The sequence below is a fragment of the Narcine bancroftii genome, chromosome 1 (assembly GCF_036971445.1).
Source record: "Narcine bancroftii isolate sNarBan1 chromosome 1, sNarBan1.hap1, whole genome shotgun sequence".
Taxonomy (NCBI): domain Eukaryota; kingdom Metazoa; phylum Chordata; class Chondrichthyes; order Torpediniformes; family Narcinidae; genus Narcine; species Narcine bancroftii.
In genome coordinates this window covers 432737286-432751214 of record NC_091469.1, presented here as the reverse complement: position 1 = coordinate 432751214, position 13929 = coordinate 432737286, and the positions used below count along the sequence as shown (strand labels likewise).

Below are 13929 nucleotides of genomic sequence, written 5' to 3'. Positions count from 1 at the left end.
GCCAATTTCTCCAGTCCTTAAGTCAAGATGTACTGAATAGCATCCGGTACAAGATCTGTGAGTTCTTAATGATATTATTATTCTTATGCACCCAATTGTTCTGAACTATGCCACCAATTTAAATCATATTCCACCTATTGCAATACTCACACAGCACCATAGACCAGTTCGCAGGTTTATTTCTCCATTAAGCTGAATCCAGTCGCGCAGGGTTTACCTCCGTGATTATTTACAATGTAACTTCTGCACTACCGGATTTAAATATAAACCTGATGAATAGGGAAAGTTATCATGAATTAAATAACAGCGGCAATACAGAGAAATTGTGCTGAGGCATTAATTTCACTCCGGAGGAAAATGCACCAGAGAAATTAATGATTAAACTTATAGGAATCCCCATAGGAATCCCCAGAGGTATCTTTATTCTCCAGAGGTGGGTGATCTTTAAACTCACGGACCTTGACTGCTGAATGTGTAGAAGAAATGTATTAAATGTGTTGATAGGGCTCCATACCTCTAACTGCAAGACAAGAGCCTGAAGCCTCAATTTCAAGTGCCACAGTGCACTTAAAGGGACATGCACACTCCCCCTTCAACTGGCTGATCCAGCCACTTTACACATCAGATCCTTTCTTTATCTTACATACACTTAAAATAAGATGTAGAACTCACCCTATTTGCGCAAACATTTCTCCCTGCAAATGTTATAACATCACTCAACTCTCAGGTACTCCCTGTGCAAAATCACATTTGAATACAATTTATTTCATAAATTGGAATTAACTGGTAGTTCAATTCGCTCATTCTACAGTATTGATAAACGATCCTTTATGACATTTAAATTTTAGCATGAATTTTAATCAATATTGGTCAGTGACTGAAGTGGGAAGTCGTGATTTATGAAATTATCTCTGGTCTCTACTCTCCCACTCCCTGCACTTCTCCCAACATTCAGGAGCTGGCACACAGTCCCTGCCTTTTTTTTTTCATGTTACTCATCTACTATTCCTTTAACTGCTTGCATCAAAATGTTAGCCTTTGCTTTCTGCTTATCCTCAGATGTCTGGACAAATGCTTTTTGTGTGATCTGTAGAAGCTGGGTTATTCCCTGCTCATGCCAATTTTCTGTCTTTTGTAATTTTCTCTTAATGTCTGGGGCTGAGTTGGTAACAAAACCTGTTAGTACCAATTGTTCCCCTGCTGGGGATTCTATGTCGAGACCCCCATATTGTATATATATTTGGTCCCAAAAATTGGTCTAACTGTTCGGCACATCCCTGGGGATCTTCTATCAGGGAGGTCAGTTCTTTCTTAAAGTTACACACTTCAGTACTGGTCAGGGGCACATTTACGAAACCGAGACCCTCTCTCATGGGAACTTCCCGCAGTGGTCTCATCCAATTGGTTTCTGGCTTATTAGGTCTGGGTTCCTGCTCCCTGGGAAATGAATCAAAGGGTTCTGCCCTTTCTTCCTGAAGAGTCTCACGCTGTTCTGAATTAAAGTTACCTCTCTCTCCTGCCAACAGAGGTGGTAATCGAGTGCTTTGTGAGCAAGTTATCATACCACTCCTGCTCTCTTCTCTCTTCTCTAGTGGTGGGGGAGGTGGGGAAGGTGCAGAAGGGTAGGTCATAGGAGGGGAAGGAAAGATAGGAGCCGGCATAGGAGGAACATAGGGTGGAGGGAGGGAATGTAACACATCCCAACCCTGTGATTCAGGGACAAGAGGTTCCTCCTCTCTCTTATCCCTGGATTCTTTCTCATTCAAAACCAGCTGTTCAATGGATCCCTTGAGCCAGCAGGCTGCATATTCCCTGCTCTCAACATTGTCTTTCTGGTTTTGATAGAGCCATAAGTTCAAAGCTTCACACATCCATTCATCCTCGGATCCGAATTTTGGCCAGTACACGGAGCTCCCTTTAACCGGGTATCCCACCCATTCATTACAACAATACCTGACCGTCGTCAGTTTGTCTTTACCGCGGGTCTTTCCTGTGCCCCACTCAGATAACATCATCCCAAGCGGGCTGTACGTAGCTATCTGGTGGTCACGTCCTGTGTCAGGACTCTCATCTCTACTGCCCGCTATTCCCATACTTAGGAACAAGTAAAATACTCTTACCGAGTTCTGGCAGTACTGCTCTAGCGCGCGTCCTTCCGCCGTTTGTTCTCAATGCCTCTTCTCGGATATCACTCGCTTCTTCCACTGACCAGCCACCCGTCGCCCGTGAGTCCAGCTGAATCAGCCGGGGTGCACCTACTCTCGTCGTCGGGGTACTCTGTCAGTGGAGGGAGTGTGATCCCGGACGAGCCCCCATTTGTTAGGAATTAAAGTACCTTTAAAGAAATTGCTCGAGACAAAAATTGAGAACAAAGAACATTTATTACTACAACAATGCAAAGTTGGGTGCTTCCCCTTACCCTGGGAATACACACACACACTGGGGCTCACCCAACTTTTATACAGTTGATTTCAGTGTAGGAATACCCTCCCCCTTACATTCTTCTGCCTCCTGCTGGAGAGGTTTGGCATTAGGCAATCCTGCCTGCCTACGTGCAATTTCAGTATACTTGGAGAACCAGGGGGGGGTATCCTGTCGGTGTCCCTTCATGTCATTGTCCTTATTCACACCTTCCTGATTCTCGGGGCTACAGTCTCTTGATATGCAGAGTTGACTCATTCTATCTAGGGTTGGCTAATTTCATATGTATAAATCTGTGTATGGTTAGCTAATTAGAAATGTATGACTTGGTACTTCTGTCCAGGGCTAGGAGACCCTTATCTGATCCAGACTACCTCAACTTCCTACATTCTATTGTACCTTACCATTCCTTATCTTAGTCCTATGGTCTTGTCACAAAGACTAGAAGATTCTTATGTTAATCGTGCTGACTCTGCTTTCCTGCATCCTAAGCCCCAAGCTTATCCTGTTTGAACTGGTTACAGCCATTTTACTGATGAACTTTAGTTTCTTCCATGTTCATAATTTTAGATCAATTTTCCCATCTCTCACAGAAGGAAGTATTGAAAGATAAGAAAGTGAGATAGAATGCCACAAAATAGTAAAATTCCATTTTGTCTAATGCCTGAGAAACAAAGGCGTTTGAAGCAGGAGTTTGTCTTTCTATTTGTTTGCTGTAGCCACATGTTAACTTCCAGATTCATGATGAAAGATGTCCATCCTTCCAATCTTCCACCATTCAAAAATAACTCTTTGCAATGACCTCTCATTGCGATGGAGAATCAAAGATAAAAGCAAAGTAATGAAAAGCAAAGGTAGTGGATGGAACAAAGGGTCAGAAAGATTTTAAAAAACTTATTTTAATATGAATTTTTCTTAACAGTTACAGCACTAATTAAATTCTGACAGAATGAGAGATGTATCTGTTGCACCAGCTGGCTAATTCTAATGTTGAAAATTCACTTTCAGATGAAGACAGTAACCCTAAATTTTTTTTTGATCTGTTGAGTGATTATAACTCCAAATCTATCAGCCAGTTGGTGCAAATTGTGGAGCCAGCTGCATGACTCAGATGGCTTTTTCTGGACCTTTGTGTGTATGAGCAAATAAAATAAATGCGTATAAAAATAACCGTTCCTTTATTTGTTTTATTTTCATTTTCTCTTTTCTTAGTTCATTTTTTCATTTCTCTCTATTTTGAATTTCGTGCATGATTTCGATAAAATTTATACATCTAACTTGTCCTCTACTTTGTTCGGCACAGTTTCTTCAATTAAATCAATTGAAGAACCCCAGAAACTGCTGTCCAATTTTCTCTGCAATACCACTGTGAAACCATCTGCTATCCTCAAAATTAAGCAGTTCTGCAACCAAAATTTAAACTCTTCTAAATACAGTTTAAGTTCAATCGTATTTGGTCACATTATACGTAGCAGGAATTCAGAAGGGTTCTTCTAAGAGCAGTCTAACATTAACTCTAACATTCATAGAGCCACATAATATGGAAGAGCATAATTTGCAGAGTGTCAAGTTACAATGAAATAAAAGATCAGTGAGTGCCTGGTACTAAGCCAGGTCAGCACAATTGCAGTGTTGTGGAGTTCATGCAGGAGCCTGAAGAATGCGAGGAAGAAATGGTCTTTAAGCCTGTTGCTGCGTGTTTTCACTCTCTTGAGCCTTCTCCAGAATGAGAACAGGGAGAAGAGAGTGTGCTCTGGGTGTGATGCATCCTTCAGAATGTTGCCTGTATATAAAAAGAAAACTGCATTGAAACACTTAAAAAAAAATGCCTTTACAAAGATTTTGTCTTTAAGCAGGTTTCTGATCTGTCTCAAAATGTTATCCGCGCTAACGAAGCCCTTCGCCTTGCAAAGCAAGAAGCAAATGATTATCGTCGGGAGGCCCAAGCACTAAAATGTGAAGTTGAAGGACTTAAAGGAGCTGTAAGTTACATATGTATAAACAGCAAATGCAGCCATATGTTGGATGTCATTAAATAGAATTAGAATTTATCATCATGAACATGTCACAAACTTCATTGTTTTGCTGCAGTATTACAGGTGTAAAATTGCTATAAATTATTGAATACATCTTTTTCTTTCTTCTTTTCTTTGGCTTGGCTTCGCGGACGAAGATTTATGGAGGGGGTAAAAAGTCCACGTCAGCTGCAGGCTCGTTTGTGGCTGACAAGTCCGATGCGGGACAGGCAGACACGATTGCAGCGGTTGCAAGGGAAAATTGGTTGGTTGGGGTTGGGTGTTGGGTTTTTCCTCCTTTGCCTTTTGTCAGTGAGGTGGGCTCTGCGGTCTTCTTCAAAGGAGGTTGCTGCCGGCCAAACTGTGAGGCGCCAAGATGCACGGTTTGAGGCGTTATCAGCCCACTGGCGGTGGTCAATGTGGCAGGCACCAAGAGATTTCTTTAGGCAGTCCTTGTACCTTTTCTTTGGTGCACCTCTGTCACGGTGGCCAGTGGAGAGCTCGCCATATAACACGATCTTGGGAAGGCGATGGTCCTCCATTCTGGAGACGTGACCCACCCAGCGCAGCTGGATCTTCAGCAGCGTGGACTCGATGCTGTCGACCTCTGCCATCTCGAGTACTTCGACGTTAGGGATGAAAGCGCTCCAATGGATGTTGAGGATGGAGCGGAGACAACACTGGTGGAAGCGTTCTAGGAGCCGTAGGTGGTGCCGGTAGAGGACCCATGATTCGGAGCCGAACAGGAGTGTGGGTATGACAATGGCTCTGTATACACTTATCTTTGTGAGGTTTTTCAGTTGGTTGTTTTTCCAGACTCTTTTGTGTAGTCTTCCAAAGGCGCTATTTGCCTTGGCGAGTCTGTTGTCTATCTCATTGTCGATCCTTGCATCTGATGAAATGGTGCAGCCGAGATAGGTAAACTGGTTGACCGTTTTGAGTTTTGTGTGCCCGATGGAGATGTGGGGGGGCTGGTAGTCATGGTGGGGAGCTGGCTGATGGAGGACCTCAGTTTTCTTCAGGCTGACTTCCAGGCCAAACATTTTGGCAGTTTCCGCAAAGCAGGACGTCAAGCGCTGAAGAGCTGGCTCTGAATGGGCAACTAAAGCGGCATCATCTGCAAAGAGTAGTTCACGGACAAGTTTCTCTTGTGTCTTGGTGTGAGCTTGCAGGCGCCTCAGATTGAAGAGACTGCCATCCGTGCGGTACCGGATGTAAACAGCGTCTTCATTGTTGGGGTCTTTCATGGCTTGGTTCAGCATCATGCTGAAGAAGATTGAAAAGAGGGTTGGTGCGAGAACACAGCCTTGCTTCATGCCATTGTTAATGGAGAAGGGTTCAGAGAGCTCATTGCTGTATCTGACCCGACTACAGGGGAATCACGTTGCTCTCCATTGCAGGCAAAATCTTCGCTAGGATTCTACTAAATAGAATAATACCTAGTGTCGCCAAGAATATTCTCCCAGAATCACAGTGCGGCTTTCGCGCAAACAGAGGAACCACTGACATGGTCTTTGCCCTCAGACAGCTCCAAGAAAAGTGCAGAGAACAAAACAAAGGACTCTACATCACCTTTGTTGACCTCACCAAAGCCTTCGACACCGTGAGCAGGAAAGGGCTTTGGCAAATACTAGAGCGCATCGGATGTCCCCCAAAGTTCCTCAACATGATTATCCAACTGCACGAAAACCAACAAGGTCGGGTCAGATATTGAATACATAAATTAGTGCAAAAGAGGAGAAAGTGAGGTAGTATCTGGTTCATTCAGAAACCTGATGGCAGAGGGGAAGAAGCTGTTTTTATTCCATTGGACATTCGTTTTCAGGCTTCTGTACCTCCTTCTTGATGCTAGCAGCAGTGAGGCAAAAATGATTCTGCCAAAGCAATAGTTTTCTGTGAATAGGGAAATACTGAGACAGATACTTAACATAGATGGCAATATGGTATCGCTGCTACCTCACTACTCGATCTGGGCTCAAACCTGAAGTCAGACGCTGACTGTTTGAAGTTTGCAATTTCTCCTCGCACATCCAAAAGACTTGCAGTTATAATTGACCGCCGGGAATTGTATAAATGAATGGGAATGATGATGAGAAATTTTGGGGAGTAAATTGTGATGAGATGCAAGTATGTCTTGATGCTTAGCACTGATTCAGAACAGTTTCTATGTTAGAAGAATCAGTTACCCTAAGTCAAGTTTATTGTCATCTGATTGTATAACCTGACGAAGCAGCATTCTCCTGTCCTCAATGCACAAAAAAGCAGACATACAACCAGACATAACACACATACAGACAAACAATACATATGCTGGAAAAGTATTTCATCCATACAAATAAATATTGCTTCATGATACTTCTCGGATGGTTAATGTGAGCAGTTCCTTTGGTTGTTCAGCATTCTCACTGCCCATGGGAAGAAGCTATTCCTCAGCCTAGTGGTGCTGTCTCTGGTACTTCTGCATCTCTTCCCCAATGTGAGGAGCTGAAAGATGCTGTGTGCAAGGTGGAAGGGGTCCTCAATAATTTTGCACACCCTCTTCAGACAATGATCATGGTAGATTACATCGATAAGGGAGAGCGAAACTCCAGTGATCCTCTCTGCCACTCTTATGGTCCTGTGGATTGACCTCCAATCCATTTCTCTGCAGCAATCATACCCCACTGTGATGCAGCTGGCCTGGACACTCTCGATAGAGCTCCTATAGAAGGATGACATAATGGAGGCTAGTAGCACAGTTACTGTTACGCCTTCCTGATAGGGGAGGAGAAGTGGAGCGTTCAAGATAGGTCACCAGTTGAGTGAACTCCAAGGAACTTGGTGCTCTCTACTCTGTCTACAACAAAGTTGTTGATGTGTAATGAAGGGTGGTCATTCTGGTCCTCCTGAAGTCCACACTCATCTCCTTTGTCTTGTCCACATTGAGACTCAGGTTGTTACGCTCGCACCATTTCACCATCTCTGTAGTTTGACTCATCATTGTTGCTGATGAGGCCAACTACTATTGTGTCATTTGCAAACTTGATGACACTGTTGGTGCTGGATCTGGTGATACGGTCATGGGTTAGTCACGTGAACAGGAGTGGACCGAGCACACACATATCTCATTTAATTCAGCTTGCATGTACATTGAAATTAAGCAAACTTTTGCTGTTTATTTCAAAATGTTCATCAGCTTTGACTCTTTTAGAAAATAGCTTTTTTTTCATTGCCATTCATGAATGTTACTGGAAATGTCAGCATTCATTGCTTGTTCTTTAATTGTGTTTGAAATGAAATGCTACATACGAGTCGAGTAAATTGCTGGCCCACAATCACATTGGGTTAATTTAGTTCAATTTATTGTCACAGTGCATGGAGATACAGTAAAAAAAAGTTTTGTTTTGTGTGTGGTCTAGAAAGTGACACCACTCTCAATCGCTATTTTGAATTTTAAAAATTCACAGAAAAACCACATGATAAGCAACCAACAATTAAAAAGTTGATTTTTGACAATGTTCAAAAGTTCAAGCATTTTTAACACATGGGGCAAATCAATATCACAGTCCCGATAAGTGCAGTGTCCATAATCACCAAAACTATTCTCTCTCCCAACCAGGTGTGGTGCTCTCCCTAGTCAGAAGGTCCTCCACCATCATAGACACTCCTCTTGTGATCCCCAAAATCTATGAATACTGGAGCTGCCGCTGCTTTGGCCTCCAGCATAGCAACATAGGTTAGACTGTGTGTTCTTTTGTAGTTCATCCTCACGATATAGAATCTGAAGTGCATCTTGGGGTCCACTATGACACCAAGCTTGAAGATGCTCACAAGGAGCTGTGTGACCATTAAAGGTCAATACATCTGTGGAGTTAGTGCAGGGTGCAAGCATGGGTTGTTGGTCAAGTTGAATTTCATGCAGCCCCTTACTCAGTGAGGACAATTGACAAAGGTGGCCCTGGGGCTCCTCCCGATTTGGAATGGAGGGGTAGGAATAGAGTCAAACTGGTTGATGTCAAGAAATTGTTAAAGTGATTGAGGACATCCAGATACACAGATGTAAGTGTATCATACCTGACAAAGGGCCTAGGCCCGAAATGTTGGTTACCCATTACTTCCTATGGATGCTGTATGATGACCTGCTGAGTTTCTGCTGCATGTTTGTGTATTGCACTCAACCCCAGCATCTGAAGACTTTCTTGTTTAACTCCAAAGCATTCACTGAGTGGGGCATGGAATAGAAACATAAGGAAGTCATGTTGTAGCTGTATAAAACTTTGGTTAAGCCATCCATAGAGTACTGTGTTAAAATCTAGTCATCTCATTACAGGAAGGATGTGGAGATTTTAAGAAAAAGTACAGAAGAGGTTTGCCAGGATGTTGCCTGGTTTTGTGAGTATGTGTTATGATGAGTGTTAGACAAACTTGGGTTGTTTTCTCTGGCATGTAGAAAGCTGAGGGGTGACTTATGAGAGGCATTTTTAGGATAGAGAGTCAGATTTTTTTTCCCCCTCAGGGCAAAAATCTCTCATACTAGAGGATAGGCATTGGAGATGTGGTGGGGGCGGTGGAAGGGAATTTAAGGGAGATGTGTGGGGCAATTTTATTTTTACACAGAAAGTGGTAGGTGCTTGGAACAAGCTGCCAGGAGTAGTGGTGGAAGCAAACACAGAGGATTATTAAATCTGACGAGAAGATCATTGGTTTTCTATTGACAATATTCATCAGGAGCTTTGCTTAAATAGGGATTGAAGAATTATTGAGAATCCCAATCACCCAGCACACAGTATCTTTGACCTTCTAATCTCAGGAAGGAAGTAGAAGAAAATTAAAAATTAGGTCTGCCAGGCTGGAAAATAGCTTCTTCCTGCAGACTGTGAGATTGATGAATGGTATCTATAAGCATGGGTCTGTTATTTAAATGAAATTAGGTAAATAATTCCAGAATATTTACACACATTTTTTATCTTATATTTTTATGTATGTATGTACTTATGACATGCTGTGTGATAAATGTATTATGTGTGCTGTCACAATATTAATATTTGGGGAGAATTTATAAGATTTAGAGTCTTTCTCTTTGGCTTGGCTTCGCGGACGAAGATTTATGGAGGGGTAATGTCCACGTCAGCTGCAGGCTCGTTGGTGACTGACAAGTCCGATGCGGAACAGGCAGGCACGGTTGCAGCGGTTGCAAGGGAAAATTGGTTGGTTGGGGTTGGGTGTTGGGTTTTTCCTCCTTTGCCTTTTGTCAGTGAGGTGGGCTCTGCGGTCTTCTTCAAAGGAGGTTGCTGCCCGCCGAACTGTGAGGCGCCAAGATGCACGGTTTGAGGCGATATCAGCCCACTGGCGGTGGTCAATGTGGCAGGCACCAAGAGATTTCTTTAGGCAGTCCTTGTACCTCTTCTTTGGTGCACCTCTGTCTCGGTGACCAGTGGAGAGCTCGCCATATAACACGATCTTGGGAAGGTGATGGTCCTCCATTCTGGAGACCTACCCAGCGCAGTTGGATCTTCAGCAGCGTGAATTCGATACTGTCGGCCTCTGCCATCTCGAGTACTTCGACGTTGGAGATGAAGTCACTCCAATGAATGTTGAGGATGGAGCGGAGACAACGCTGGTGGAAGCGTTCTAGGAGCTGTAGGTGATGCGTGTAGAGGACCCATGATTTGGAGCCGAACAGGAGTGTGGGTATGACAATGGCTCTGTATACACTAATCTTTGTGAGGTTTTTCAGTTGGTTGTTTTTCCAGACTCTTTTGTGTAGTCTTCCAAAAGCGCTATTTGCCTTGGCGAGTCTGTTGTCTATCTCGTTGTCGATCCTTGCATCCGATGGAATGGTGCAGCCGAGATAGGTAAACTGGTTGACCGTTTTGAGTTTTGTGTGCCCGATGGAAATGTGGGGGGGGGGGGCTGGTAGTCATGGTGGGGAGCTGGCTGATGGAGGCTGAGATTTAGAGTAGGTCACATACATACACACATTTTAAAACAAATCTTATTTGAAAGACTGAAGAATTCACATTGCAGGATCTCCGGAGAATGTAAGCACCTTTCACAAGTAGGTGTTAATTGAACTGACATCATAAAATGCTTGACCATTGTCTTGTTGGAGTCATGCTGTCTATCAGGTCCCTTTCTGCAAAGTTCACAGAAAGGTCAATTCTGGATTGTTTATCAAAGATAACAACTTGAGAAGAAGAAAGAACTCCTGTTGTTTTGCTGGAGAAGGTGGGGGTTTTGCAAAACATGAGTTACATGCTCTCTTTGGAGTTGCAGTTGGAAGAGAGAGAGTTGAGTTAACAGCTCAGTTAGTCAGTGTGTGGGACACTGACAAGTAACTGAAAAGTGCAATCCAGGGAAAACTGTTTAAAACTGATGAAAGCAAGTTCCAGAGCAGTAGATGGCTAGAAGTGCTATCTGTCTGATGTTTCTCTTGAAATAGAGGAAGGAATGGAACTCTGGTAGCTTGAAAAAAGAGGTTACCATATAGAAGACCCTGATGGGGCAAGTTTCATTTTGAAGAGTGGAAATCCTGGAACAACAAATATATTTCTCTGCAAACCCTACAAAAACCTTGCTGAGCGGTAAACATTTACCTTTCAAGCTCCAAGCCTGGTAAACTTTATATATGTTAAATTCTGTACACAGTATGGTGATTGCCTGCAACCAGAGAACTTGGAAGAAGAAGTGAGATTGAACTGTGAACCAAAGAACTTTACTTGAATTTACACACACATTGCATACATGTGCACTTAGGATTAGAAGGGGGTTAATTTGGGTTAGTTAAGTATTGAGTTAAGTTAATGTTTGATTCTATTTTCATGTTTGAAGTTGATTAAAAATACTTTTGTTTTGAAAGCCCCTTGTCTTTGTGAATGTCTATTGCTGCTGGGTTTTGGGGTCCTTTGGGCTCGTAACATTTTATATGTGTGCATCATTGTCCGGAGGAATACTGTTTCATCTGGTTTTACATATATATATATATATATATATATATATACATAATAAACTTGAACATGACAGTCTTTAAGAGGCTTCACGTAAGTATGAAGGGATTGGAGGGATAGGCATCAGGTGCAAGCAGCATGATTTGTACATCATGGCCAACACAGGGTCAAAGGTTCTGCTCCTGAGCAGTGTTGTTCCATGATATCTCGTGTCCCCATTTTACACTCCAAATTTCTGTCTTCAGTGTATAGTTGGAATTTTGTATCAGAAAATGCATATAATAAAGTAAAGGTAAAAAATAACTATTATTCCTTAAAACAGAAAGACCATCTTGAGTGTCAGAAGGAAGAAATGGAATTACGGTTTGCCAAGGAAGCAGAAAATTTCCAGGAAACAATTATTCATCATCAAGAAGAAATCAATAATTTGAGTGAACAAATGAGTCGTCGCCTGTTTGAATATCAGGACTTGCTAAAAGTTAAAACCGTTTTAGATGCTGAGATTGCAACATACAGGAAATTACTGGAGGCTGAGGAAAGCAGGTGAGATTTTTTGTACACACCTTACATGGTATTTCGATAATAATTTAGCTATTCTTCCATACTATAGGACTGCTGCATTGAATCAAATTATTGCTTTTAAGACAGTTCATTAGTTCATTAACATGACAACTATGTCAGAGAACACTCACCAGTACACCATTAACTGCTATGAATTATGTAGCAATAATGCAAAAATATTATTCACATTAGAAGAGTTACATTTTTGAAATTTTAATTTTTTTTAGTTTTTAGACATACAGCATGGTAAAAGGCTCTTTCGTCCCCTCAAGCCTGTGCTGTCCAATTGCAGCCAGTTGACCTACAACCACCACCCCCCCCGGTACATTTTGAAGGGTGGGAGTAAACCGGAGAACCTGGACGAATCCCACACAGACATGGGGAGAATTTACAAACTCCTTGCAGTTTTTGAATTTGAATCCTTGGTTCCGGTGCTGTAACAGCATTGGGCTAACCACTATAAATTTTTGCCTTCTAACTTTAGAATCTTAGAATCTCAAACAGATTTTATTCATTCTTATCTAGATTGGAGCATGATGTGTTTCATTTCATGACCAGAAGGAAGTGAAATAGAGAACTTTGTTGCAAAGAAGTTAGATTTCATCTTTTTTCATCATTGTGCTTTGCTCTCATGTTTAGTTTGGTTCCAAAGTAATACTGGAGAAACTGATCAAGAATTAATCAAGAAATGAAACAGCAGTAGTATGGCTTACTGTGAGAAATATTATGAAGACAGTCCCTGTACAATCCCATCATGATCACTTTCAGTTTTGTGCAACTGCCTACTTCTGCTGTGCACTGTTCACAGCATGGCATCATGACCAGACCACAGCAATACACAATGGTGGCTTTAGAGGAGGGGGAGGCGCTAAGGAAGAAGTAGGGTGCTCCCAAACTTGTATGGCAAAATGGTGAAATGCTGGCACATCAATATACATGCCAGGAGGGAAGACTTGTGACACACTAGTGCAAAGTGCTTCTAGTTCTACCGAAACTGTTCACAATGGTTAGAGATCGATCCGATGTATGTTGATAGGCTTGGAAATGGTTATAAATTAAATATTGTCATATTACTTTTCCCCAGATACTGCAAAAACATCAGGTATGTCAAAAATAATCACACACAATTGTGCCCATTCCAGTTTTTGGGATTGGAACTATTTCACCCAGCATGAATTAAATCAAACTTTGCGTGATCTGTCCCGAAAATGTGGGTACCGATCAATCCAATGTGAGTGAAAATGGACTTCGGTGGAAGTTGCAATGCTGACAATATCAGGCATGGTGCTAAATAAGCTGTTGATTTACTCCACCTATTTTCTGTTATCACTGAAAATCAATTTCGTTACACATCCACGTTCATCTCTATTTTAAAATGGTGGCGAAAACAATACTTATGCTTTGCTGTTCCACTAGGATGGAATAATTGAATCCATAAATGTATGGTTACATTCATAAATATCATCACTGCCAAGAGAGGCCACATTAACAGGAATCAAATAAAATATTCATTACATAGGGGCAAGTGCCTGCGGAAGCTGTCATCTAAACTTCTGAGGGACCTCAGCAGGTCAAGCAGCATCTCTGGAGGGAAATGGACAGTTGATGTTTTAGTTAAGATCGTTATCTGAATCCAAAATATTCATTATCTGGTGGTATTGTAATATGAGGATATGTCAAGTTATGATTCACAATGGATTCCAAATACTTATGATGACAGGATCTATGCAATAACAAACATGCTAACCAAATACTTTTTTTTATATAGGATTGCTATGCCTTCTCCAATTACTACTTCTCTGCTCCTGTCTGGTAAGTAGTCACTATATTCTTAGAGTTATGCAAGGACAAGTAAAAGTTCTTAGAATGGCATGCTTAATGAGTTATTGCTTATTTCTCACGGAGAAATAGAGTTAACATTTCAAGTCAATGATCTTTCATCAGAACTAGACAAATGTTTCTTCCAGAAATACTCTTGTGTGATCTCCATCAGTTAAATCAGGATA

At 41.9% G+C, this 13929-nt stretch overlaps 1 protein-coding gene across 1 annotated transcript in view; it reads left to right on the top strand.

Moving 5' to 3' along the window:
* LOC138751670 (vimentin-like) overlaps positions 1-13929 on the top strand; it is a 55959-nt gene that overhangs the window by 29606 nt on the left and 12424 nt on the right. The window contains exons 5-7 of the mRNA XM_069914253.1: positions 4278-4403; positions 11685-11905; positions 13692-13735. Of these exons, the coding sequence (XP_069770354.1) occupies positions 4278-4403; positions 11685-11905; positions 13692-13735 (391 nt within the window). The remainder of the gene's footprint in view (positions 1-4277; positions 4404-11684; positions 11906-13691; positions 13736-13929) is intronic.